Genomic DNA, 27,493 nt, shown 5'->3' on the forward strand with positions numbered 1-27,493 from the left:
AGGAAGGCACTCCAGCGAGTGATTAAAACTGCTCAGTACATATCAGGAGCAGCCTTCCCCTCCCTACAGGACATGTACTCTACCAGGGCCACCAGGAGAGCACACAGCATCATAAAGGACAGTACACACCCCCAGCACAGTCTCTTCATCCTCCTACCATCAGGCAGACGATACAGGAGCCTGAAATCCAGGACTACGAGACTGACAAACAGTTTCTACCCACAGGCCATCAGGCTTGTGAATGCTAACTTGTGAATGCTAGCCCCCCTGCCCCCTCGTTTTACTTTTATCTTTTTGAACAAAAGACAGCTACCATGACCACCCCCGAACTGTGAACCATCACTGTAGACACTTTTCACCTTTGATCACGAAAGACACTTTAACTGCTGCTGTGACCCAAGGTCACCTCCATATTTATACTGTTGACTGTCAATCAGAATGTGCAATAATGTTATGTTACTTACTGTGCCTTGTATATACATTTTTATTTTTATTGTTTATTTTTTATGTTTAGCTAAGTACCGTGTGACTTGTTGAAGGGTGGACTAGCAAAGTAAGATTTTCATTGTACGGCAAACTGTCTGTTTAACTGTGCATATGACAATAAACAATCTTGAATCTTGAATCTTGAATCTACTGTTTTTAGGAATCTGCTGCAAATGCATACAATTTTTTTAACTGAACCTTGAGGACCACTACGAGTGTAAGTGAAGAAGTTGTAAACAAGCTACATCAACACCTTGGTTATACAAATCAGTGATCCCCAACCACCGGTCCGGGGACCGGTACAGGTCCGTGACGCATTTGCTACAGGGCCGCAGAGAAACATTAAATAATTTATAAATGACTGCATTTTCTCCGACTTAACTTTTGCTTGTCCCACTAGACCAAGGGTCGGCAACCCAAAATGTTGATATATTGGACCAAAAATACAAAAACAAATCTGTCTGGAGCCGCAAAAAATTAAAAGCCATATTACATACAGATAGTGTGTCATGAGATATAAATTGAATTAAGATGACTTAAAGGAAACTAAATGACCTCAAATATACCTCCAAATAAGGCGTAATGATGCAATATGTACATGTAGCTAACCTAAATAGTATGTTAGCATCGATTAGCTTGCAGTCATGCAGTGACCAAATATGTCTGATTAGCACTCCACACAAGTCAATAACATCAACAAAACTCACCTTTGTGCATTCACGCACAACGTTAAAAGTCTGGTGGACAAAATGAGACAGAAAAAGAAGTGGCATAAAACACGTCCTAGAAAGTCGGAGAAAGTTATACATGTAAACAAACTACGGTGAGTTCAAGGAACGCCAAAATTAGTAGGACAAAACGATGCTCGCCAAATACTCGAATCAGTGAAGCATATTTAATATAAACAGTGTGCTTTATAACAATTAGGGAGGTTTGTGTCATGTTTGTCCTCCTACAGAAACCATATTAAAACAAAAAAATATTTTTTTTCCCCCTCATCTTTTTCCATTTTTCATACTTTTTGGAAAAAGCTCCAGAGAGCCACTAGGGCGGCGCTAAAGAGCCGCATGCAGCTCTAGAGCCGCGGGTTGCCGACCCCTGCACTAAACACACCAATAAACTTGTTTATAGATGTACAATGCAACTCGTCATAGTAAGTTTCCATTTGTTATATTTGTCATAGCTTTGGGACATGATACAAACACCGACATTTATTTAATAATACCACCTTAACATTTGACAACCAAACAATTACACAAGGCGAATCAGTAAAGAATCTGGGTATTATCTTCAACCCAACTCTCTCGTTTGAATCACACATTAAGAGTGTTACTAAAACGGCCTTCTTTCATCTCTGTAATATCGCTAAAATTCGTTCTATTTTATCCACTAGCGACGCTGAGATCATTATTCATGCGTTCGTTACGTCTCGTCTCGACTACTGTAACGTATTATTTTCGGGTCTCCCTATGTCTAGCATTAAAAAATTACAGTTGGTACAAAATGCGGCTGCTAGACTTTTGACAAGAACAAGAAAGTTTGATCATATTACGCCTATACTGGCTCACCTGCACTGGCTTCCTGTGCACTTAAGAAGTGACTTTAAGGTTTTACTACTTACGTATAAAATACTACACGGTCTAGCTCCGTCCTATCTTGTCGATTGCATTGTACCATATGTCCCGGCAAGAAATCTGCGTTCAAAGAACTCCGGCTTATTAGTGATTCCCAGAGCCCAAAAAAAGTCTGCGGGCTATAGAGCGTTTTCTATTCGGGCTCCAGTACTATGGAATGCCCTCCCGGTAACAATTAGAGATGCTACCTCAGTAGAAGCATTTAAGTCCCATCTTAAAACTCATTTGTATACTCTAGCCTTTAAATAGCCCCCCTGTTAGACCAGTTGATCTGCCGTTTCTTTTCTTTTCTCCTCTGCTCCCCTTTTCCTTGAGGGGGGGGGCACAGGTCCGGTGGCCATGGATGAAGTGCTGGCTGTCCAGAGTCGGGACCCGGGGTGGACCGCTCGCCTGTGCATCGGCTAGGAACATCTCTACGCTGCTGACCCGTCTCCGCTCGGGATGGTGTCCTGCTGGCCCCACTATGGACTGGACTCTTACTATTATGTTGGATCCACTATGGACTGGACTCTCACAATATTATGTCAGACCCACTCGACATCCATTGCTTTCGGTCTCCCCTAGAGGGGTTGGGGTTACCCACATATGCGGTCCTCTCCAAGGTTTCTCATAGTCATTCACATCGACGTCCCACTGGGGTGAGTTTTTCCTTGCCCGTATGTGGGCTTTGTACCGAGGATGTCGTTGTGGCTTGTGCAGCCCTTTGAGACACTTGTGATTTAGGGCTATATAAATAAAGATTGATTGATTGATTGATGATACAATGCACATTAATGAACATACAAAATATAAATGTGACAGATTGTAGCCAAAGGCTGATTTCCATCTACATCTCATTGCAAAGAAACAAGCCCATGCAGGGCTCCCACTAATTCAGCGTTATAGTGAGTTGTATTTTTCATGCACTTATTTTTGCTGTCTTTATCCGGCACAAGTGGAAAGCCGGTTCCTGAAAATGATGCCTACATTAAACCGGTCCGTGGTGCGAAAAAGGTTGGGGACCACTGATATAAATCACATTACAAAAAAATGTTGTTACAGCCAAACGGTGAGGACACAAAGGGTGCCTTGAGGAACGCCTAAGTTATTTAAATCACAAGTTTGGACTCCAGTGTTTTATGTTTGCTAGGGATCTGCCAATGTGTTCAGTGGTCCAAGTTCCTCAATACAACAGAAGCACTCTCGTGTTTTTAGGAATTTGCTGCAAATATGTTTGTCTCCCAAGCTTTGAACTGAACTCCAGGACCGATATGGTGTCATTCCCTGGGCTGGATTAGTACACATGTACAGAAAAGCAATGTTTCACAAATCCTCAAAGTCAATACAATCTTCTTAGTCTTCTCATCACCACGGCAACCCTCCTCTTCCTTTTCGCATCATTTCCTCCTCAATCCCAGCCTCTTTTCTGCTCTTTCTTCCTCTTCTTGTCGTCCTTCACCTTGTACTTGAGTCTCCTGATAGGGTCTGTGAAGCTACGCGTGGACTTGTCCTGAAAATCCTCTGTGCTCATGAAGTTCCTGTCTAGAAGCTCCGCTGCTTCCTGCCAGTTGAGGTAGCAGTCCGGGCCAAGCCGGAGTATCTCGTCCACTGCATTCGGAATGAGGATTGAACAGTCGGGGCGCAGGACCACCACTGTGGGAAGCTCCTTCACATTAAACATGTCCTCCAGCTCTCTATGGACACACATAATGGCGCTCACAGTGGTGCACACCTAATGTACTAAGAAAACACTGTGGGCCTGATCTACTGAACGTTTGTACTAAAACGTATGCAAACTTGATGAGAAGATTACTTCTCTTTAGTGAGCAGAATAAGGAGCGCAATCCATTTAGCGCGCCTGTCTTCATGAATATGCAGAATATATGCTGATCATCAGAACGACCACAATACTGGGAGGAGAAAATGCAAATATAATTAAAGCTGCAAGCAGTGATGGACGGGACCGACTTTGAGGGCTCATAAAATCCAAACCGGAGCAGTAATTAAAACTCTTTCATCAACTTTTAATCAGAAGGGTTCAATCTCTCTCCTGTGCTAATTTGAAGCCGACACGACGAACGCGCTCAGAGGAGATAATGTTTGAAAAAAGGTGACTGTTTTTACACAACTTTTGCTTTGATGGGGGAATTGCAAACAGTGGCCGTGCCAGCAATCGGAGAGTTGCTGGTTACTGGGGTTCAATCCCCACCTTCTACCATCCTAGTCACGTCCGTTGTGTCCTTGGGCAAGACACTTCACCCCTTGCTCCTGATGGCTGCTGGTTAGCGCCTTGCATGGCAGCTCCCGCCATCAGTGTGTGAATGTGTGTGTGAATGGGTGAATGTGGAAATACTGTCAAAGCACTTTGAGTACCTTGAAGGTAGAAAAGCGCTATACAAGTATAACCCATTTATTTATTTATCATTTTTGCTGGGGGTTGTCAGTGTATGAAATATAGGTCTAAGTGAGACCTACATAGAGGTTATTTTTAGGGCATTCCTACTGGGAGTTACAGGCAGTTTTGTCTGTGTTTTCTTCCTAGGGGGCGCGAGAGCGCGATTTTGAGTTTTGGGGTTTGGTTTTTTGATTAGATCGCAATTTTCGCCAGTTCTGATGTGTGTGTCCAATTTGGTGAGTTTTGAAGCATGTTAAGGGGGTCAAATTACAGCTCAAAAAGGCGGCGGTATAATAATAAAACGCTAGAAATACAATAGGGTCCTCTGTCCCAAAGGGACTCAATCCCTAATAATGATAATAAACAGCAATTTCAATAGGTCATCACTCCTGCTCGGGCCCTGATTATTCAGCACACGCAGTTCGATTTATCAAGAATGAAACTCAACTGCGAGCGCTATTTTGCGTCTTCATTTAACACGTCTGAAAAGCACGTGCAAACCGACACATTCACACACACGGCTGTGAGAAGAGAGTCGATTGCGCAGCAGGTCCATCCTACATATGCTTGTCAACATATATGGACTGTCAAAATTAGTAATATCAGACATCCATCCATCCATTTTCTACCGCTTGTCCCTATTGGGGTCAAGGGGGGTGCTGGAGCCTATCTCAGCTGCATTCGGGCGGAAGGCGGGGTACACCCTGGACAAGTCGCCACCTCATCGCAGGGCCAACACAGATAGACAGACAACATTCACACTCACATTCACACACTAGGGACCATTTGGCAGGGGCGTCACTAGCTTTTAAGGACGGGGGGGCTTAGCCCCCAGGAGATGCACAGGATGCGAGCGAACGTTACGCACAAGCACAAAACTTCACAAACGGCTAACAAAGACTTAGAAATGATTAACTGTTATTATTATTATTTTTTTTTAAATGCACGGGACGAAATGAAATGCTCCCCGGGACGATGGCTTTTAACCATTTTTGTTCTTTTTCTTTTTATGTATTTATTCATTTTACATTTTATATTAAATGTCTTGGTTTTTCCTCCCTCTGAAAATCCTATGAAATGTTTAACAAGCCATCCTATAATAATACAACAGCTATTTATGTAACAATACAATAAAACAAATATATTTAATGATGTTTTTTTCATTATTTTAAGAATAGGCTAATGTACATTACTTTATATAGATTCTACAAGAAACACAAAACTTAAAAACTAAATTATTTACAATTGCACACACAAGGTTTTGTGCAGCTTCACTCATTGTACAGGAAGATAATGTGCTTCGTACACCTGCAGGACCGCAAGCAAGGTCGCAGAGAAAATGCGGACTGGAATTTGAGTGATGTAGATATTTTCTATATGAACAAGTGGAATGGATTGGATACCGACGCACTGAAGGGGCTCTCTACTTTACGCTACGAAGTGAGGGGAAACTGAGTGAATAGTAACAGGTTATATGATTATTTATTTAAACTCATATTCGGGCCACTTTATAATGAATATGTATTTGTAAAAAATAAAAATAAAAATAAAAATATAACACCAAATTATTTAGGGGGGCTTAAGAATATTTTAGGGGGGCTTGAGCCCCCCTAAAATAGGCCTAACAACGCCAATGCCATTTAGTGTTGCCAATCAACCTATCCCCAGGTGCATGTCTTTGGAGGTGGGAGGAGGGAACCCATGCAGTCACGGGGAGAACATGCAAACTCCACACAGAAAGACCCCGAGCCTCGGGATCGAACCCAGGACCTTTGTATTGTGCATGCACTAACCCCTGTACCACCGTGCTGCCCAAATAGCAGACATATTGTCTAATTACTAATATCATTTTATAGCTGCTGGATGACGGAAGTGACCGATTAAAACAAATTTAATGAATGCCTTTTGGTGTCTGCTGGTGTTTTTTTTCAAGGAAGTTTGTTCTATCATATAGAAAGTACACATCAAAACTTCATTTAAATATGCACCACTTTTCAATTGTACATGCAGTCTTAGTAGATCCCTATAATAGTACACGCAATTTTATAATTTGCACACGTTTTTTAGCGCATGGTATTTGGATCTTAGTAGACCAGGCCCTGTGTGTATTTACATTACAACCATCTTAACCAGCCTGTTGGCTTGGACCACTCACCCCCTGTAGGGGTCTTCATAGGCCAGGAACAGACACTTCTTAGGCAGCTCTTTGAGGACAGTCCCTTGCTGCTCCTCCGACGGGTCCAAGCTGGCGTTAAACAAACAGCACGTTTTTTTTTGTAAAACATTTCATCTAACTACAGTGTGAAAATAAGGTTTGAATTGATAAACAAATAAGTGATTAAATGATCTAATCTATATTCTGGATGGATGGATACATGAATGAATAAATGGATGAGGACAATATGAATGAGGACAATATGAATATAATACGGTATGTTTAATGAATGAACAAATTATACATACATGCATAGGTGAAGGTTGAATGGCTCACTGATTAGATGGATGAATGAATTGACAAATAAATTGATGAGGAATGAATGAATAGATAGATTATGAATGAATGAATTAGATAATTGTTTGACTTTGGTCAGTGAAATGAATGTATGGATAAATGAATGAGTGAATGAACTCATGGATGGATGAAAAAATACATGGTTATTTAAATTAATTCATAGGTAGATGAATGAATGAATTCAAGTTTTATATGAATATAATAAATATAATATATGAATATAATAAGGTATTGTTTAATGAATTAACCAAATATACATACATGCATGGGTAAAGGTTGGATGGCTAACTGAGTAGAGGGATGAATTAATGAATTGATTGATAAATTGATGAGGAATTAATGGATGGATAGATTATGAATGAATTAATTGATAAATTGATGAGGAATTGATGGATAGATGGATTATGAATGAATTAATTGATAAATTGATGAGATATTAATGGATAGATAGATTATGAATGAATTAATTAGATAATTGTTTGACTTTAATCAGTAAAATGAATGTATGGATGAATGAATGGGTGAATTAACTCATGGGTGGATGAAAAAATATATGGATATTTGAATGAATTCATAGGTTGATGAATGAATGAATGAATGAATGAACAACTGAAGAAATAATAGAATTAATGAATCAATTAGTGAATGAATGAAAATACAATATACATGATGCATGGATGAATGGGTGGTTGAATAGATACAATATAAATACAATATGGTTTGTTAATGAATGAATGAATACATGCATGGGGAAAGGGTTGATGGATAACTGATTGGATGGATAATAAGTATAACTTTTTTTTTAAATGATGAGGAATGAATGATATATGTATATTATGAATGAATGAATTAGATAATTGTTGGACTTTAATCAGTAAAATGAATGTATGGATAAATGAATGAGTGAATTAACTCATGGGTGGATGAAAAAATATATGGATATTTGAATTAATTCATAGGTAGATGAATGAATGAATGAATGAATGAACAACTGAAGAAATAATAGAATTAATGAATCAATTAATGAATGAGTGAAAATACAATATACATGATGCATGGATGAATGGGTGGATTGAATTAATTGAAGGATGGTTGAATAGATACAATATAAATGCAATATGGTTTGTTAATGAATGAATGAATACATGCATGGGTAGATGGATAACTGATTGGATGGATAATAAGTATTTATTTTTTTTAAATGATGAGAAATGAATGGATACATGTATATTATGAATGAATGAAATTCTTAATGAAAACATACAATATCTTCAATAAAGCTGAAATCAATGCATGGATGGTTGAATGAGTGAATGAACTCATGGATCGATGAAAGAATACATGGATAATTGAATGAATTAACGCACGAATGAATAGCTGAACATGTTTCACTACACACCATAGCTCACCGGCGTCACAATTTAAACATTGGTGGATCTACACCTGACATCCACTGTAATGATACCAAGTACAGGAGCGTATCTAGTTGATCTAGTATGATTAAGTTATTTTTCGGCATCACAACATCTTCTTTAGTTTAAAAAAAATGTACATTATGTTTATAAACTCAGGAAATATGTCCCTGGACACATGAGGACTTTGAATATGACCAATGTATGATTCTGTAACTACTTGGTATCGGATTGATGCCCAAATTTGTGGTATCATCCAAAACTAATGTAAAGCATCCAAACAACAGAAAAATAAGTGATTATTACATTATAACAAAAGTGTAGATAGAACATGGTAAAAGAGAAAGTAAGCGGATATTAACAGTAAATGAACAAGTAGATTAATAATTAATTTTCTACCACTTGTCCTTAATAATGTTGACAAAATAATAGAATGATTAATGACACAATATGTTACTGCATACGTCAGCTAAATTAGGAGCCTTTGTTTGCTTACTTACTAATAAAAGACAAGTTGTCTTGTATGTTCACTATTTTATTTAAGTATGAATTGCAATAAGAAACATATGTTTAATGTACCCTAAGATAATAATGCAATTTTTTGTGGTCCCCTTTATTTAGAAAAGTATCGAAAAGTACCGAAAAAATGTTGGTACCGGTATCGGTACCAAAATATTGGTATCGGGACAACACTAGTGGACTTGTTTTGTTTTTGTTTTTTTAAGCCATAAGAACATTCATAGTTACATGGCTGCCATGAATCAAATCGTGCAGGACTTACTGTAGCAACAAATAGCCTATTAGTCTAACGATGATACAGCGGTGAGGATGTAGAGTGCACTTTGGGTTTCACAAAGCTTTTTGAAAGGTAATATACAGTTGTGTGACTCTGCTAGTATATTTACCATTGGGGGGAACTACTACTACTTACATGACTGGACAATATACTACCTAATGTACAGGAGGACCAGCTGAGCAGATCGATCCACGTAGAACTCGTCGGTCAGGCGTTTGAAGAAGTCGCCGAGCTCGGGTACGAACCTCCGACATCTCTCACATGCAGCGGAGGCAAAGAAAAGCATCAAGATGCGGTTCTGCAGGTGCGTGACGATCTCACGTTCTGTGTCCAGCTCGTCCTGGTCCCTGTTGTTCTTCACCAGGACCCGGTCAACGAACAGGTCCGCCATCTTCAACTGCCCTGGAGAAGGTGTAGCCTATTGAAGCTAGGGAAAACGGTTAGGTGGTTCAGTGTTTTTCAACCTTTTTTGAGCCATGGCACAATTTTTTTTATTGAAAAAATCCCAAGGCACACTACCGGCAGGAAACATTCAAAAATAAAACTCAGCAGTCGATATTGACAGTAAAAAGACGTTCTCGCAATTGTTGGATATGAATTCAAACCATAACCAAGCATGCATCACTATAGCTCTTGTCTCAGAGTAGGTGTACTGTCACCACCTGTCACATCACGCCGTGACTTATTTGGAGTTTTTTGGTGTTTTCCTGTGTGTAGTGTTTTAGTTCTAGTCTTGCGCTCCTATTTTGGTGTTGATTGTCATGTCATGTAAGGATGTACTTTGTGGACGCCGTCTGCTGCTCCACACGCTGTAAGTCTTTAATTTTGTTTACTTCGCAGCCAGTTCAGTTTTAGCTTTGTTTTGCATAGCCATCCCTAAGCTTCAATACCTTTTCTTAGCATTTTGTTTTTCCTTTTTGTAGCCTTTTGTTTATTTTTGGTTTAAGCATTAGATACATTTTTACCTGCACGCTGCCTCCCGCTGTCGTCTGCATATTGTGATCACGACAAACCATGTTCCCGACATTTGCTGTTCAAATACTGAGAAGAGACGGTGCGGTGATCAGCAGCCAGTTGAGGCACGTCACTCAGTTGTGCCTCATTATGGATTGCTGACTCGGCTAACTGCTGGCCTGCTGTGCAGTGAGACTGTATTGCTATATGAACTATATTATACATTTCCATAGTTTAGTTAGCTGAGGTTTATAATGTACAGTGTATTTTGTCAACAACTGTATGTGTGTAACGTATTTCTTGGGCTGAGGGATCATAAAACGGCTGGAAAAGACGCACTGGCTGAGGCTCGCAGTAATCCGCCTCCTGCACCCCCACCGTAGAATGCAACTGACGGGAGTGTTATATCAACTAAAGCCCACACTCAAACTTTCCACGTGCAAGATTGAATCTATTTAAAAACGTTATTTCATAAGAAGCCAAAAAGTGCAAAAACAATAATGTTCGTGTTGGAGGAGTTGTGAATGACTGCAGGGCCACAACATTAGGTATACCTGCAGACTGCAGGTGTACCTAATTCACAACTCCTCCAACACGAACATTATTGTTTTTGCACTTTTTGGCTTCTTATTAAATAACTTTTGTAACCTATTTTTATGGGCTTTCCTCTTTGTGATGTTAAGTTCCTGTTATGCGCTGTTATACAGTATATGCCTTGAGCTCTTATTTTGAAGGCGCTAAGAGCGGAAGTGATGACACGTTGGAGTGGAGCGCAGGTTTTTGAAAGAAGGTAAATAAAGTGGTCCTCGTGTAAACTGGAGCCTCCGTGTTTGTTATTTTGTAGTTTCATACAGTATAGGCGACATTTATAAACCCTCGGTTACACTTTTTTAAATAGATTCAATCTTGCACGTGGAAAGTTTAAGTGAGGGCTTTAGTTGATATAACACTCCCGTCAGGGGGTGCATTAATCCAGCACAACAGCGGCGCTGCCACCTACTGATATGGAAGGGTATTACACGGTTACTCTGCCGACCTCTTGACAGTAGAGACTCTCAACAACGGCACATTAATTGCGGATTATAACTACCGGTTTGCAAAAAATACTTTTAACCCAGCTAGGTGAAATGACATAATCTCCCACGGCACACCAGACTGAGGTGGTTTACCAACAAACAACATGAGTAGAATACAGTGACGGAGAGCTACTATCGTGGCTTTCACCAGCACTGTTTGAAATGAACTAATGAGTCTCCTCGCTGTCATCCCCGCACAGCGGCCATTAATCACACAAGCACGTCTCGCTCGCTGTTAAATCTGATAATCCTCATTCTTGCTTACCTCCACCTCACAGGAGCAAAGTCAAAAAGAGAACAGCCTTTTTTTCTTCGCTTTTATCTCCTATACTTGAATCATTTCCAAGGCTGTCTCCTCAAATCACGTCCACTCTCAAACTGTGTGCCTCCTTCACCTTGATTGTTGTTCGCTCCTATTTCCTTTTTGTCAGCGCTTCACCCTCTCTTGCTGTGTCTGGGAGGGTGGGGGTGAGACAAGGTGCTCACTGTGGACAGAAATGTGGTGTCTTCGTGCACAACGTTGAATGTATAAGGGTCATTTTACTGAATCGGTGCCATTTGCATCCCCAGGAAATATCAATCAATCAATCAATCAAAGTTTACTTATATAGCCCTAAATCACGAGTGTCTCAAAGGGCTGCACAAGCCACAATGACACAAATAGTAAGTAATAGTTATAAAGCGCTTTTCACAGATAAAACCACAAAGCACTGTGCAAAACATAGGTAAAGTAAAACAATTACATTTAAAACAACAGGGGCAACACCATAAAAAGGATACAAAGTGACTTAAAATTGATAGTTAAAAAGGGATGAGAATCAGCACCTCCAAGTCCGAGTCCATGGTTCTCGCCCGGAAAAGGGTGGAGTGCCATCTCCAAGTTGGTGAGGAGACCCTGCCCCAAGTGGAGGAGTTCAAGTACCTCGGAGTCTTGTTCACGAGTGAGGGAAGAGTGGATCGTGAGATCGACAGGCGGATCGGTGCAGCATCTTCAGTAATGCGGACGCTGTATCGATCCGTTGTGGTGAAGAAGGAGCTGAGCCGGAAGGCAAAGCTCTCAATTTACCGGTCGATCTACGTTCCCATCCTCACCTATGGTCATGAGCTTTGGGTTATGACCGAAAGGACAAGATCACGGGTACAAGCGGCCAAAATGAGTTTCTTCCGCCGGGTGGCGGGGCTCTCCCTTAGAGATAGGGTGAGAAGCTCTGTCATCCGGGGGGAGCTCAAAGTAAAGCCGCTGCTCCTCCACATCGAGAGGAGCCAGATGAGGTGGTTCGGGCATCTGGTCAGGATGCCACCCGATCGCCTCCCTAGGGAGGTGTTTAGGGCACGTCCGACCGGTAGGAGGCCACGGGGAAGACCCAGGACACGTTGGGAAGACTATGTCTCCCGGCTGGCCTGGGAACGCCTCGGGATCCCCCGGGAGGAGCTGGACGAAGTGGCTGGGGAGAGGGAAGTCTGGGCTTCCCTGCTTAGGCTGCTGCCCTCGCGACCCGACCCCGGATAAGCGGAAGAAGATGGATGGATGGATGGATGGATGGAGTTAAAAAGGTGCATTAACTAAAAGCTTTACTAAAAAGAGAAGTTTTCAAATGTTTCTTAAACGTTTCAACACAGTCAAGATCGCGGAAGGACTGGTGCAAATTGTTCCAGAGTCAGGGAGCTATAGCCTGGAACGCCAGGTCTCCACGGGTTTTAAAACAAGTTTTCGGGATCTTTAGAAGACCCCTGGCCTGAAGACCGGAGGCTGCGCCCTGAAGAGTAGGGGCGTAGCAAGTCAGTGATGTACTGAGGGGCCCCACCATGCAACGCACGGAATGTCAGGACTTTGTTTGATTGATTGAGACTTTTATTAGTAGGTTGCACAGTGAAGTACATAATCCGTACAATTGACCACATCACAAATTTTAAACTCAATGCGGAATTTAACTGGAAGCCAATGAAGAAGACTGGATACAAACTCGACATGTACTCTTAAGTTCCGGTGCCAGCACCTGCAACGAGTTTCAAATACACTTTACATATTTGAATCGAAATTGTAATACCACTCCCTACCACCGGGGGCAACAGTGGGACAGAATCAGGGCTCCAAGATTCCCCCACCATCTGTACCATCATAATCCCAAAAATACAATTTGACACGTACAATACGAGGCTGTTAGCAAACACAAACAAGTTACATTCTGATCTGCGCATTGATGAGCATGGTCTCAGCCAGGTGAGGGCGCTGTTCTGCTAGTGGCAGATTTTTTTCCACCAGTTAATTTATTCAACTGTAAAACTGTATTTTAGGCGACTCTACACACCAGGGGTCTTAAAAGTCAATTTACCTCAGGGCTGCTGGAGTTAGTAAGTAAGTACATTTTATTTATAAAGCACTTTTCACAGAGTGCTGTACAAAACATAGGTGAAGTAAAACAACAATTCAATAAAAACAACAGGGGCAACATCATAAAAAGGATACAAAGTGGATTAAAAACTATTAAAGGTTAGGAGAGTTAGGTCTCGCCGTCCATCCCTTCCGAATGCCCGTCTTGGTTGGGGTCTACTGGGTCTAGTTCCCGCATCTATTGTGGCAGCTTGGTACCCTGCAAGGTATTCCGCAGTGCTGCAAGTCGGCCAGCTGCTGGGGTAGTGACCTTGTGTGTCAGCATGTCTGTGATCTTCTTTTAAATGTATTATTATTATTTATTTTTATTTTTATATATTATTGTTGTTTTTATTTAATTTTGTATTAATTATTATTGTTTTATTTACTATTATTATAATTTTTGTATTATTATTATTTATTTATTAATTTTTTCCTCCCTCAGGGGGAAGATTTGGCAGGGCAGTTGCAGGTTGTTCCATCTCCATCGTTGGGGTCCCAAGGATAGGATAGGTCTTGATTGTCATTGCACAAGTACAACGAAACTATGTTTTCAGCACAAACCCGTTCAAGATTAGACAAACAAACAGTGTACAGGGTTACAGAACAGGAACGCACAAGGCGCCCCGTAAAAGATGGGAAAAAGGTAAAACGGTGGGGGAAAAGATGTGTAAAAAAAAATACAATCTAGACTGGGCTCCTAAGGGGCCCAGTCTGGAGTGGGAACAAATCTCCAAGCCATGCACACATAAACATGTTACATATAATCACGACAACTCGCAACAGGGGGGGGGTTGGGGCCCTGGAGGTCGACTGCTGCTATAAAGCGCTGCCAGCCGTTCATCACCCCGAAGGGGAATCAAGCGGTGGTGAAGGCGTGGGGTGGGGTGTGTGTGTGTGTGTGTATGTGCCCATTGTCTTGGGTGTGTTGATGTAGTGTCCATAGGCCTGGGGCCGTTCTGCATGCACGCAAAAGTTCGACTCCAGGTGTCGTTGAGAAGGGAGGGAGGTCAAAAGCGTCCATCATTGAGGAGTCCTCGGGGGAGATGTTTTCCAGAACAGCCTGCTCCTGTTGTTGCATCAAGGCCATTTGAGGGAGTCAAATCGTAGATTAGGATTTTGTTTTTTCCGCGAGCAGACATTACAATGGCTTGTCTGTTCTATCTCCATGGTAGGGTGGGTGGTTCCCATGGCCCTGTGCTAGGCAGTCCTGTAGCACCTGACTTGAGTGGGGTGGCCTGGGGCGGGCCCCGCCGTTCTCTCCGACGCTCAGGAATGACACTAAATTATGAAGTTGAAGAGAGGACCACAACATATGGGCCTGCAGACCATAAATAGCTTGCAGGCTGCAAGTTTGACACCCCTGCTGTACACGGCCGGTTGTTTTACCGTAGCAGATGATCCTTGGCGGATATGAATTTGCTCAAATTGAAGTTTCTGTTTCGACAACTTGTTATTTTCCATCTGCCCTGACAGCAGCTCTCGCTCACCCAATCTATAAGACTTGATCCAGCTTTGCACAGAGGACTCCAGATGAAGTTGCAATAAGCAGCAGTATATTATCAGTGGTCATTCAGTAGGCTGGGAAATCAAACTGATGGTCGAGTCAGCGGGGGGAGAACAAATGACTGGAGAGACTCGGAGGAAGCATCCCAAGTGTCATCATGGTGCGCGTCATTTTAGCAGCAGGATGCATTCAATAGAAGCCATATTTGTCTGAGAAGTGTGGATCCCGAGGTCATCTGCAAATGTGTCAAATTATTCGAATAGAAATGTTTTCCTCATGTTTTGTTAGGTTTTATCCTGGTTTCATAATTGTGTAAATGTGGACAGACGCTCTGTGGTATAAGCGCCGTGTAGGCAGGTATTAGTCAGTGTGGCTAATTTTAAAATCCATGCCATGGCAGTCATTGCTGGTCTGCTGGTGTTGTTGTGTCTCTTAAAGGGGAACTGCACTTTTTGGGGTGGGAATTTTGCCTTTTATTCACAATCATTATGAGAGACAACACATAAAATGTGTCAAATTTTTACAGTACAGATAAGAACGGATTTGTGTTGCGTTCGCTCGTTGTAGTGCAGGATAAAAGAGTAATAAGGTGCAGATATAAATAAATAGATTACTGTACAGATAAATATATATTGCACTTTTGCATTTCAATCAATCAATCAATCAATCTTTATTTATATAGCCCTAAATCACAAGTGTCTCAAAGGGCTGCACAAGCCACAACGACATCCTCGGTACAAAGCCCACATACGGGCAAGGAAAAACTCACCCCAGTGGGACGTCGATGTGAATGACTATGAGAAACCTTGGAGAGGACCGCATATGTGGGTAACCCCCCCCCTCAAGGGGAGACCGAAAGCAATGGATGTCGAGTGGGTCTGACATAATATTGTGAGAGTCCAGTCCATAGTGGATCCAACATAATAGTAAGAGTCCAGTCCATAGTGGGGCCAGCAGGACACCATCCCGAGCGGAGACGGGTCAGCAGCGCAGAGATGTTCCCAGCCGATGCACAGGCGAGCGGTCCACCCCGGGTCCCGACTCTGGACAGCCAGCACTTCATCCATGGCCACCGGACCTGTGCCCCCCCCCCCTCAAGGAAAAGGGGAGCAGAGGAGAAAAGAAAAGAAACGGCAGATCAACTGGTCTAACAGGGGGGCTATTTAAAGGCTAGAGTATACAAATGAGTTTTAAGATGGGACTTAAATGCTTCTACTGAGGTAGCATCTCTAATTGTTACCGGGAGGGCATTCCATAGTACTGGAGCCCGAATAGAAAACGCTCTATAGCCCGCAGACTTTTTTTGGGCTCTGGGAATCACTAATAAGCCGGAGTTCTTTGAACGCAGATTTCTTGCCGGGACATATGGTACAATGCAATCGACAAGATAGGACGGAGCTAGACCGTGTAGTATTTTATACGTAAGTAGTAAAACCTTAAAGTCACATCTTAAGTGCACAGGAAGCCAGTGCAGGTGAGCCAGTATAGGCGTAATATGATCAAACTTTCTTGTTCTTGTCAAAAGTCTAGCAGCCGCATTTTGTACCAACTGTAATTTTTTAATGCTAGACATAGGGAGACCCGAAAATAATACGTTACAGTAGTCGAGACGAGACGTAACGAACGCATGAATAATTCATCAATGCATCCACATTTATGTTATATTGTCTTTATAGTCCAGCGAGTTAATCCGTTTTGGGGGGGGGTGATTGAGGGGTTTATTATGATGCGTTCAAGAGTCTTATGGCCTGAGGGAAGAAGCTGTTACAGAACCTGGAGGTTCTGCTACGGAGGCTGCGGAACCTCTTTCTAGAGTCCAGCAGTGAAAACAGTCCTTGGTGGGGGTGGGAGGAGTCTTTGCAGATTTTCTGAGCCCTGGTCAGGCTTTTTACTTCTAAATCTCAATTTTACCTCGAAATCACTCTAAAAATGCATTGGAAAAAAAACGTCAACAATACTTCATTTACATTCCGTAACCTGCATAATAACCACAATGTAGCGACATTGTTATTGTAAGAGCGAACTTTGAGGAACTCTCTAGCGTAGTAACACATCGGACACGTTTGAGTTTGTAATGCACAACACAATGCAATTTGTACTGATTGAAAAACATGAACAATCCTATTACAGAATCTGTAAAGTATTAGTTAAAGTTAAAGTTAAAGTACCAATGATTGTCACACACACACACACGAGGTGTGGGGAAATTATTCTCTGCATTTGACCCACCACCCTTGATCAACCCCTGGGAAGTGAGGGGAGCAGTGAGCACCAGCGGTGGCCGCGCCCGGGAATCATTTTTTGGTGATTTAACCCCCAATTCAAACCCTTGATGCTGAGTGCCAAGCAGGGAGGTAATGGGTCCCATTTTTATAGTCTTTGGTACGACTCGGCCGGGGTTTGAACTCACAACCTACCGATCTCAGGGCGGACACTCTAACCACTAGGCCACTGAGTAGGTGGTATTAGCCCACATTTCATGTTTTGCTTGTACACAGCCAGCCAGACGGCGTATGTACTGTAGTTGTAATAACACACATAGCGTGCTGCGTGTATCATGATCGATATAAAGTGTGACTCAAAATTGTAATTTTGATCATGTTGTACTGCATTGTAATCATTGGTTTTGTGATTGTGTGATGTTCTTTGCCTGGACCCCAGGAAGAATAGTCTCCACTGCGGTGTAGACTAATGGGGATCCTTATTAAACTGAACTAAACTAAACTTCCAGAAAGCTATGGAATATATCCCGATCGCCTTAGTTAAGACACATGGAAACATTTATTGAGATGAGGATAAAAGAACCTTAATGCCACTATGTATTAACTAAAAAAAAAATCTAAATAAGCTTAATTTTCCCTCTGCATATTTGGACACTCTGGGACTAACACATGCAACAATTTCATCAGGTCTGTGAGGTCACAATTGAACTATGTCACTATTTAATAGAAAATAAATAATGTAGCATTTTTCACTTTATACCAATGTTTTTTCTGTAATTCTTTTGACCAAAGTAATCAAACTCACCACTCCGCCCTTCGCAGCCCATCCTGACCCGTCACGGCTTCACAAACATTTGTACTTAAAAAAAAACAAACTCTGCAGTATTCTGTATTTTAATTTTTGTCTACCATTTAGAGTCCTCATGTAAGACAAGAACACATGTTTTTATTTTTTTTAATGCATTCTAACTCGTAAATAAACGCTAGAAAGAGTCAGCTTACAATGGAGGTAACGGGATTCGCTCTATTCTGCCTATAAAGTGCTCTAAAAAACCTCAATCCACGTTGTATAAACACACTGTAAATATATACAGTACAGGCCAAAAGTTTGGACACACCTTCTTCTCATTCAATGCGTTTTCTTTATTTTCATGACTATTTACATTGTAGATTGTCACTGAAGGCATCAAAACTATGAATGAACACATGTGGAGTTACGTACTTAACAAAAAAAGGTGAAATAACTGAAAACATGTTTTGTATTCTAGTTTCTTCAAAATATCCACCATTTGTTCTGATTACTGCTTTGCACACTCTAGGCATTCTCTCGATGAGCTTCAAGAGGTAGTCACCTGAAATGGTTTTCACTTCACAGGTGTCATAGTTTTGATGCCTTCAGTGACAATCTACAAGGTAAATAGTCGTGAAAATAAAGAAAATGCACACTTTTGGCCTGTACTGTATATAAAGTAGTAACAGGCACATTCTTAATAACATGTAATTCTTATGAAATTTGGTCATTTTAAGCATACAGACGCGTATTAATTTCCCCGACGCATCACAACGTGCGCTTTTCTCTTCAACAACAACAACAATTAAAGCTGCAAGCAGCGATGGACGGGACTGACTTTGACGGCACATAAAATCCAAACCGGAGCAGTAATTAAAACTCTTTCGTCAACTTTTAATCAGAAGGGTTCAATCTCTCTCCTGTGCTAGTTTGAATCTGACACGACAAACGCGCTCAGAGGAGATAATGTTTGAAAAAAGGTGACCGGTTTTTACAAAACTTTTGTTTGAAGGGGGAATTGCAAACTTCCTGTTGATTTTTGATGGAGGTTGTCAATATATGAAATGTAGGTCTAAGTGAGACCCACATAGAGGTTTTTGTTTCATGTCTCTAAGACCTTCCTACTGGAAGTTACAGGCAGTTTTGTCACAGTTTTCCTCCTAGGAGCAGTTGTTTCTGTGTTTTCTTCCTAGGGGGCGCTAGAGCGCAATTTTGAGTTTTGGGGTTGGTTTTTTTTTTATTAGATCGCACTTTTTGCCAGTCCTGATGTGTGTGTCCAGTTTGGTGAGTTTTGCAGCATGTTAAGGGGGTCAAATTACAGCTCAAAGAGGCAAAAGTGACTGTTTTTAGTAACATTTTGTTTTGAAGGGGGAATGGCCAACTTCCTGTTGATTTTTGCTGAAGGATGTCAATGTATGAAATCTAGGTCTAAGTCAGACCTACATAGAGTTTTTTTTTCATGTCTCTTCGACATTCCTATCGGAAGTTACAAGCGGTTTTGTCTGTGTTTTTCCCTAGGGGGCGCTAGAGCGCAATTTTGAGTTTTGGGGTTTGGTTTTTTTATTAAATGGCAATTTTTGCCAGTTCTAATGTGTGTGTCAAATATGGTGAGTTTTGAAGCATGTTAAGGGGGTCACATTTCAGCTCAAAGAGGCTGCCGGTATAATAATAATAAAACCTTACAATTACAATAGGGTCCTCTGTCCCAAAGGGACATTGCGGTCCCTAATTACTAACCATGGCAAACTTCCTGAAAGCCAACAAAGACTACTTTGGGACAACTTTTATTTTTGAGCCTGAATATAAGGAGGATGAGCTACAAGTTTTAGAAGCTGAGTGATAAGCTGAACCAGCTAAACATGATAAAACAATCACTTGCTGAACAATGTCTGCTCTCACTGGGAGGCCAACTGATGGGATGTGTGTATTTTCCAGTTTCGATGAAGAATTAATCACAATCCTTACGCAGGTAAAAAAAACAAAAACTAAAATGATATTATACGACGAGAGGCATTTAAAATCTAGAATGAACTTTCACCAACTCAGAGGTAATGCAGCAGCTCACCCGTCAATAGCTAAAATAGACAGTTAGCTTTCTGTGATCACTAGGGATGTATATATCGTTAAGATTTTATCGATATGACACCCTTATCACTATCACGCCCTCACGTTCCCTAAGATTCTCTTCATCCATCCATCTCACTGTCCCTTCATTTAAACTGTCCACCATGGGCAGAGGTGGGTAGTAACGCGCTACATTTACTCCGTTACATCTACTTGAGTAACTTTTGGGATAAATTGTACTTCTAAGAGTAGTTTTAATGCAACTTACTTTTACTTTTACTTGAGTATATTTATAGAAAAGGAACGCTACTTTTTTTCCGCTACTTTTATCTACATTCAGCTCGCTACTCGCTACTAATTTTTATCGATCTGTTAATGCACGCTTTGTTTGTTTTGGTCTGTCAGACAGACCTTCAAAGTGCCTGCCTTACTGGTGACGTTTCACTCCGTTCCACCAATAAAATGCAGTCACTAGTGACGTTTGACTCCGTTCCACCAATCAGATGCAGTCACTGGTGACGTTGGACCAATCAAACAGAGCCAGGCGGTCACATGACCTGACTTAAACAAGTTGAAAAACGTATTGGGGTGTTACCATTTAGTGGTCAATTGTACGGAATATGTACTGTACTGTGCAATCTACTAATACAAGTTTCAATCAATCAATCAAAAGTGTGAAGGAAAAAAGACACTTTTTTATTTCAAACGTACATCCCGTCACAATCCTAAAGACTGACTGCACAGTTCCTGTCTTCACAATAAAAGTGCCGCTCCATCGCGCCTGCGCTTTCAAAATAAGAGTCTCCGAAAGCCAGCGCAAACAAGCTAGCAAGCTACGGAATTTGCCGCCAATGTATTTCTTGTAAAGTGTGTGAAAACGAATATGGAAGCTGGACAAATAAGATACCAAAAACCAACCACTTTCATGTGGTATTAGACAGAAAGGAGGAACTTTTTTTCTCCTGCATTTGAAAACGTGGACGTTAAGCACTGCTGTCTGATTACAATCAATGCAAGTCATCAGAATCAGGTAATACACCAACTTATATTCTTGTCAACATGAAAGAAAGGAATCTATATGTGTTAAACATGCATGTATATTCATTAAAACACCTTTAACATGTAAACAAAAACGGCAAAATAAATAAATATAAATGATATACTGTATATATCAATGTATGTGTATATATGTATATATATATATATATATATATATATATATATATGATATGTGTGTGTATGTTACTCATCAGTTACTCAGTACTTGAGTAGTTTTTTCACAACATACTTTTTACTTTTACTCAAGTAAATATTTGGGTGACTACTCATTACTTTTACTTGAGTAATAAATCTCTAAAGTAACAGTACTCTTACTTGAGTACAATTTCTGGCTACTCTACCCACCTCTGACCATGGGTGCCCGAGCTTTCAGCCGCTCTGCCCCACATCTTTGGAACTCTTTACCACCAGACCTTCGCAACTTAGATTCAATATCCCTCTTCAAATCAAGACTCAAAACACACCTATTCCTGACTGCTTATTCATTGTAATCATTTTTTCTTTTCTCTTTGTTTTTTTTTATCCAATTTGATTTTATTGTTGTGATTTTGTACGATGTCCTTGAGTGCCCAGAAAGGCGCCTTATAAATAAAATGTATTATTATTATTATTATTATCAAAATATGTTTTATTATTGTTTTTATTAGCACAAGAGGTTGTACACTTCCACAACTGGATGTAACATTTCACAGCAGGGAAGTCTTTTGAGTCCTAAACAACTACGTTTGCTAATGCAGTTGTTATGTAATCATCTCGTAAAGAGCACACAGATCCATCACTGTGATTCTTTATTCTTACACTCAGCTGGAAATATCATTTATGCATTCGTGTACAGAGCAGAGATCTTTTAAATGGCACATCATATCAAATAAATCATATAAATTAATACAACCAATTAACATGTTATGAAATAGGTTTGTGTTTATGTTGCACACGGACGTATTTGAGTGACGGACCAGGGGTTGCCAGGTACCGACCATATATGTTTGTGTGTAATCAATCAATCAATCAATGTTTATTTATATAGCCCTAAATCACAAGTGTCTCAAAGGGCTGCACAAGCCACAACGACATCCTCGGTACAAAGCCCACATAAGGGCAAGGAAAAACTCACCCCAGTGGGACGTCGATGTGAATGACTATGAGAACAATAAAAATTAAAGCTGCAAGCAGCATTGGTCGGGCCCGCGTATATGGCAGGTGCTAGTCCTAAGTGTCCCCATACTTTTGTCTACTTTTAGTCTGAAGTGTCCCAAGACTTTTGTCTAGTGTACCTACCTTGTCTGCATTGTGTGGGCACGTTGGTGCTTCCTGCTTTTAAGCAGCCATCTTAAAAAAAACAGCAGCGCAGCAGCATCAGCGCAGCGGGTCTTTGAAGGGTCATAAAATCAAAACCGGAGCAGTTAGAAAAAAAGCGCAACTGTCATTGTAATCACAAGGGTTAAATCTCTCCTGTGTTAGTTTGAAGGCGAAACGACAAACGCGCTCAGAGGAGTTCGTTTTTGAAGGAAGGTGACCGGTTTTTACAAAAAATTTGTTTTGAAGGGGGAATAGCAAACTTCCTGTTGATTTTTGCTGGGGTAGTGAGACCTACATAGAGGTTTTTGTTTCATGTCTCTCCGACCTTCCCAGTGGGAGTTACAGGCAGTTTTGTCAGTTTTTTCATCCGAGGAGCAGTTTTTTGTGCGTTTTATTAAAAAATTGCGCTAGAGCACAATTTTGAGATTTTGGGTTAGGTTTTTTTTTTATTAGATCCCAATTTTTGCCAGTCCTAATGTGTGTGTTCAGTTTGGTGAGTTTTGAAGCGTGTTAAGGGGGTCAAATTACAGCTCAAAGAGGCAAAAGTTACTGTTTTTAGTACTTTTTTGTCTTGAAGGGGGAATTGCCAACTTCCTGTTGATTTTAGCCCGAGGATATACAATTATGAAAACTAGGTGTAAGTCAGACCTACAAAGAGGTTTTTGTTTCATGTCTCTCCGACCTTCCTAGTGGGAGTTACAGGCAGTCTAGTTTTTTTTTTCTAGGGGGCGCTAGAGCGCAATTTTGATTTTTGAGGTTCGGTTTTTTTATTAAAAGACAATTTTCGCAGGTCCTGATGTGTGGATAAAATATGGTGAGTTTTGAAGCATGTTAAGTGGGTCAAATTAGTGCTCAAAGAGGCGGCGGAATAATAATAATAATAATAATAATAATAATAATAATAAAACCTTAGAAAAACAATAGGTCCTTATGTCCCATTGCATAAGGACTCCCTTTGGGAGTCCTTTTGCAATGGGCCATGCGGGCCCTAATAAAAAAGACTCAATGATCACGTGTGATGCTCAGTCGGGGACTTTTGAGGATGAAGTGTTGTGTTTCAAACTTTTGTGTGGTGTTGTTTCCTATTTGTAGTTATTACAAGCTGATTTGTTCGGTGTATTCCGCGGCAGCTGAAGCGAATCATAATAATGATAGTCAGTTGGATAAAATAAATACTGATAGTAGTACCTTTTAGTCCGGAGACTTCAGGGTCCAGGAGGACCGACGCAATTAGGAACATGTACTAAAACCCACTAGGACAATTAATGCAAAATAATAACATTGACCATCATTGCTATGCCGACGACACCCAAATCTATGTAGCGCTATCACTTAATGACTATCGCCCCATGGATCTTCTGTGCCAGTGCATTGAGCAAGTCAAACACTGGATGTGCCAACATTTCCGACAACTAAATGAAGATAAAACTGAGATCATTGTTTTTGGTGCTAAAAAAGAAAGGTTTAAAGTCATCCAACGCCTTCAATCACTGTCCCTGAAAACCTCAAATAAAGCCAGAAATCTTGGGGTTATTTTAGATTCTGATTTGCATTTCGACAGTCACATCAAATCGGTAACAAAATCGGCCTACTATCACCTCAAAAATGTAACAAGACTTAGAGGGCTCATGTCAGCTTAAGACTTTAAAAAAACTTGTACATGCCTTTATTACCAGTAGGCTAGACTATTGTAATGGTCTCCTTGCAGGTCTTCCCAAAAAAAACTGTCAGGCAGCTACAGCTTGTTCAGAACGCTGCTGCTAGAGTTCTAACAAAGACCAAAAAATGTGAGCACATTACACCAGTGACGTGCAGTGAGGTTGATGGCTGGTGAGGCACTGACTTCATCACAGTCAGATTTACAAACATATGAACCCTAAAGAGTATCTTATTCACCATTTGATTGGCAGCAGTTAACGGGTTATGTTTAAAAGCTCATACCAGCATTCTTCCCTGCTTGGCACTCAGCATCAAGGGTTGGAATTGGGGGTTAAATCACCAAAAATTATTCCCGGGCGCGGCGCCGCTGCTGCCCACTGCTCCCCTCACCTCCCAGGGGGTGATCAAGGGGATGGGTCAAATGCAGAGGACAAATTTCATTACACCTAGTGTGTGTGTGACAATCATTGGTACTTTAACTTAACTTTAACTTTACACATACAAACTGTAGCACACAAAAAAGCACATTTAATAAAAAAAAAACGTTATTATGGTCTTACCTTTACTTATAAATGAAGTCCATGCGCCGCTGTTGTGCTGGATTAATGCACCCCCTGACGGGAGTGTTATATCAACTAAAGCCCTCACTTAAACTTTCCACGTGCAAGATTGAATCTATTTAAAAAAGTGTAACCGAGGGTTTATAAATGTCGCCTATACTGTATGAAACTACAAAATAACAAACACGGAGGCTCCAGTTTACACGAGGACCACTTTATTTACCTTCTTTCAAAAACCTGCGCTCCACTCCAACGTGTCATCACTTCCGCTCTTAGCGCCTTCAAAATAAGAGCTCAAGGCATATACTGTATAACAGCGCATAACAGGAACTTAACATCACAAAGAGGAAAGCCCATAAAAATAGGTTACAAAAGTTATTTAATAAGAAGCCAAAAAGTGCAAAAACAATAATGTTCGTGTTGGAGGAGTTGTGAATTAGGTACACCTGCAGTCTGCAGGTATACCTAATGTTGTGGCCCTGCAGTCATTCACAACTCCTCCAACACGAACATTATTGTTTTTGCACTTTTTGGCTTCTTATGAAATAACGTTTTTAAATAGATTCAATCTTGCACGTGGAAAGTTTGAGTGTGGGCTTTAGTTGATATAACACTCCCGTCAGTTGCATTCTACGGTGGGGGTGCAGGAGGCGGATTACTGCGAGCCTCAGCCAGTGCGTCTTTTCCAGCCGTTTTATGATCCCTCAGCCCAAGAAATACGTTACACACATACAGTTGTTGACAAAATACACTGTACATTATAAACCTCAGCTAACTAAACTATGGAAATGTATAATATAGTTCATATAGCAATACAGTCTCACTGCACAGCAGACCAGCAGTTAGCCGAGTCAGCAATCCATAATGAGGCACAACTGAGTGACGTGCCTCAACTGGCTGCTGATCACCGCACCGTCTCTTCTCAGTATTTGAACAGCAAATGTGAAAATTCAGCGATTTTAAATAAAAATAATCTAAAACTGGTGAAGTTAAATGGAAAATAACTTTATTGTATAATCACTGGATACATATAACAATTTAATTAAAAAAAATTCTTTTTACATTTTTTTTCTTTCCATGATGGCAGGTGAGGCCCCGCCTCACCTGCCTCTAGTGACTGCACGTCACTGCATTACACCAATTCTTAAATCCTTACATTGGTTGCCTGTACATCAGAGAATTGATTTCAAAATCCTCCTGCTCACATATAAATCACTACATGGTCTAGGGCCGAAGTATATCACCGATATGCTCCCACTATATAAGCCCTCTAGATCACTAAGATCTTCCGAGACCAATCTGTTAGCGGTTCCCAGAGTAAACTCACATCAAGGGAGAGCATCACTCAGTCACTATGCAACAAATAGCTGGAATAAACTTCCTGAAGATGTCAGACTTTCCCCAACTCTGACTACTTTTAAAACTAGACTGAAAACTTTTATGTTCACCTGAGCTTTCAGCTAAATCTTTTAATCTTTTAACTTTTAACGTCCGCACTGTTTTTATTTTTATTGTCTGCATTTTTAATTTTGCTTTTATTTTCTTTCATTTCACTTTGTTGTCTGTGAAGCACTTTGAGTCTGCCTTTTGTATGAAAAGTGCTATACAAATAAAGTTGCCTTGCCTTGCCTAAAAAACACCGGTACTCTGTATACTATAAAGTTAACTAAAAGTAGTTCCTCAGTTTTAGCAATTATAATAGCAGTATGGATGATACTTGGTTAATAGTTAGGTCCATCCATCCATCCATCCATCTTCTTCCGCTTATCCGAGGTCGGGTCGCGGGGGCAGCAGCCTAAGCAGGGAAGCCCAGACTTCCCTCTCCCCAGCCACTTCGTCCAGCTCCTCCCGGGGAATCCCGAGGCATTCCCAGGCCAGCCGGGAGACATAGTCTTCCCAACGTGTCCTGGGTCTTCCTCGTGGCCTCCTACCGGTCGGACATGCCCTAAACACCTCCTTAGGGAGGCGCTCGGGTGGCATCCTGACCAGATGCCCGAGCCACCTCATCTGGCTCCTCTCGATGTGGAGGAGCAGCGGCTTTACTTTGAGCTCCCCCCGGATGGCAGAGCTTCTCACCCTATCTCTAAGGGAGAGCCCCGCCACCCGGCGGAGGAAACTCATTTCGGCCGCTTGTACCCGTGATCTTGTCCTTTCGGTCATAACCCAAAGCTCATGACCATAGGTGAGGATGGGAACGTAGATCGACCGGTAAATTGAGAGCTTTGCCTTCCGGCTCAGCTCCTTCTTCACCACAACGGATCGATACAGCGTCCGCATTACTGAAGACGCCGCACCGATCCGCCTGTCGATCTCACGATCCACTCTTCCCTCACTCGTGAACAAGACTCCGAGGTACTTGAACTCCTCCACTTGGGGCAAGATCTCCTCCCCAACCCGGAGATGGCACTCCACCCTTTTCCGGGCGAGAACCATGGACTCGGACTTGGAGGTGCTGATTCTCATCCCAGTCGCTTCACACTCAGCTGCGAACCGATCCAGTGAGAGCTGAAGATCCTGGCCAGATGAAGCCATCAGGACCAAATCATCTGCAAAAAGCAGAGACCTAATCCTGCAGCCACCAAACCGGATCCCCTCAACGCCTTGACTGCGCCTAGAAATTCTGTCCATGAAAGTTATGAACAGAATCGGTGACAAAGGGCAGCCTTGGCGGAGTCCAACCCTCACCGGAAACGTGTCCGACTTACTGCCGGCAATGCG

General features: G+C 41.4%; 1 protein-coding gene across 2 annotated transcripts in view; it reads right to left on the reverse strand.

Moving 5' to 3' along the window:
• Positions 1-3,222: 3,222 nt before the first annotated feature.
• Positions 3,223-27,493, reverse strand: part of LOC133624300 (nucleoredoxin-like protein 1) — a 28,173-nt gene continuing 3,902 nt past the window's right edge. The window contains exons 1-4 of one of the 2 annotated variants that reach the window (XM_061987780.2): positions 11,510-11,650; positions 9,370-9,641; positions 6,650-6,739; positions 3,223-3,793 (exon numbers count right to left, since the gene is read on the reverse strand). In XM_061987780.2, coding sequence (XP_061843764.1) covers positions 3,508-3,793; positions 6,650-6,739; positions 9,370-9,605 — 612 coding nt within the window. In that variant the 5' untranslated portion in view covers positions 9,606-9,641; positions 11,510-11,650 and the 3' untranslated portion in view covers positions 3,223-3,507. Of the gene's footprint in view, positions 3,794-6,649; positions 6,740-9,369; positions 9,642-11,509; positions 11,651-27,493 lie in introns of those variants that run through there. The other variant, XM_061987781.2, reaches the window with a different exon arrangement.

The sequence above is a fragment of the Nerophis lumbriciformis genome, linkage group LG27 (genome assembly GCF_033978685.3).
Source record: "Nerophis lumbriciformis linkage group LG27, RoL_Nlum_v2.1, whole genome shotgun sequence".
NCBI lineage: Eukaryota > Metazoa > Chordata > Actinopteri > Syngnathiformes > Syngnathidae > Nerophis > Nerophis lumbriciformis.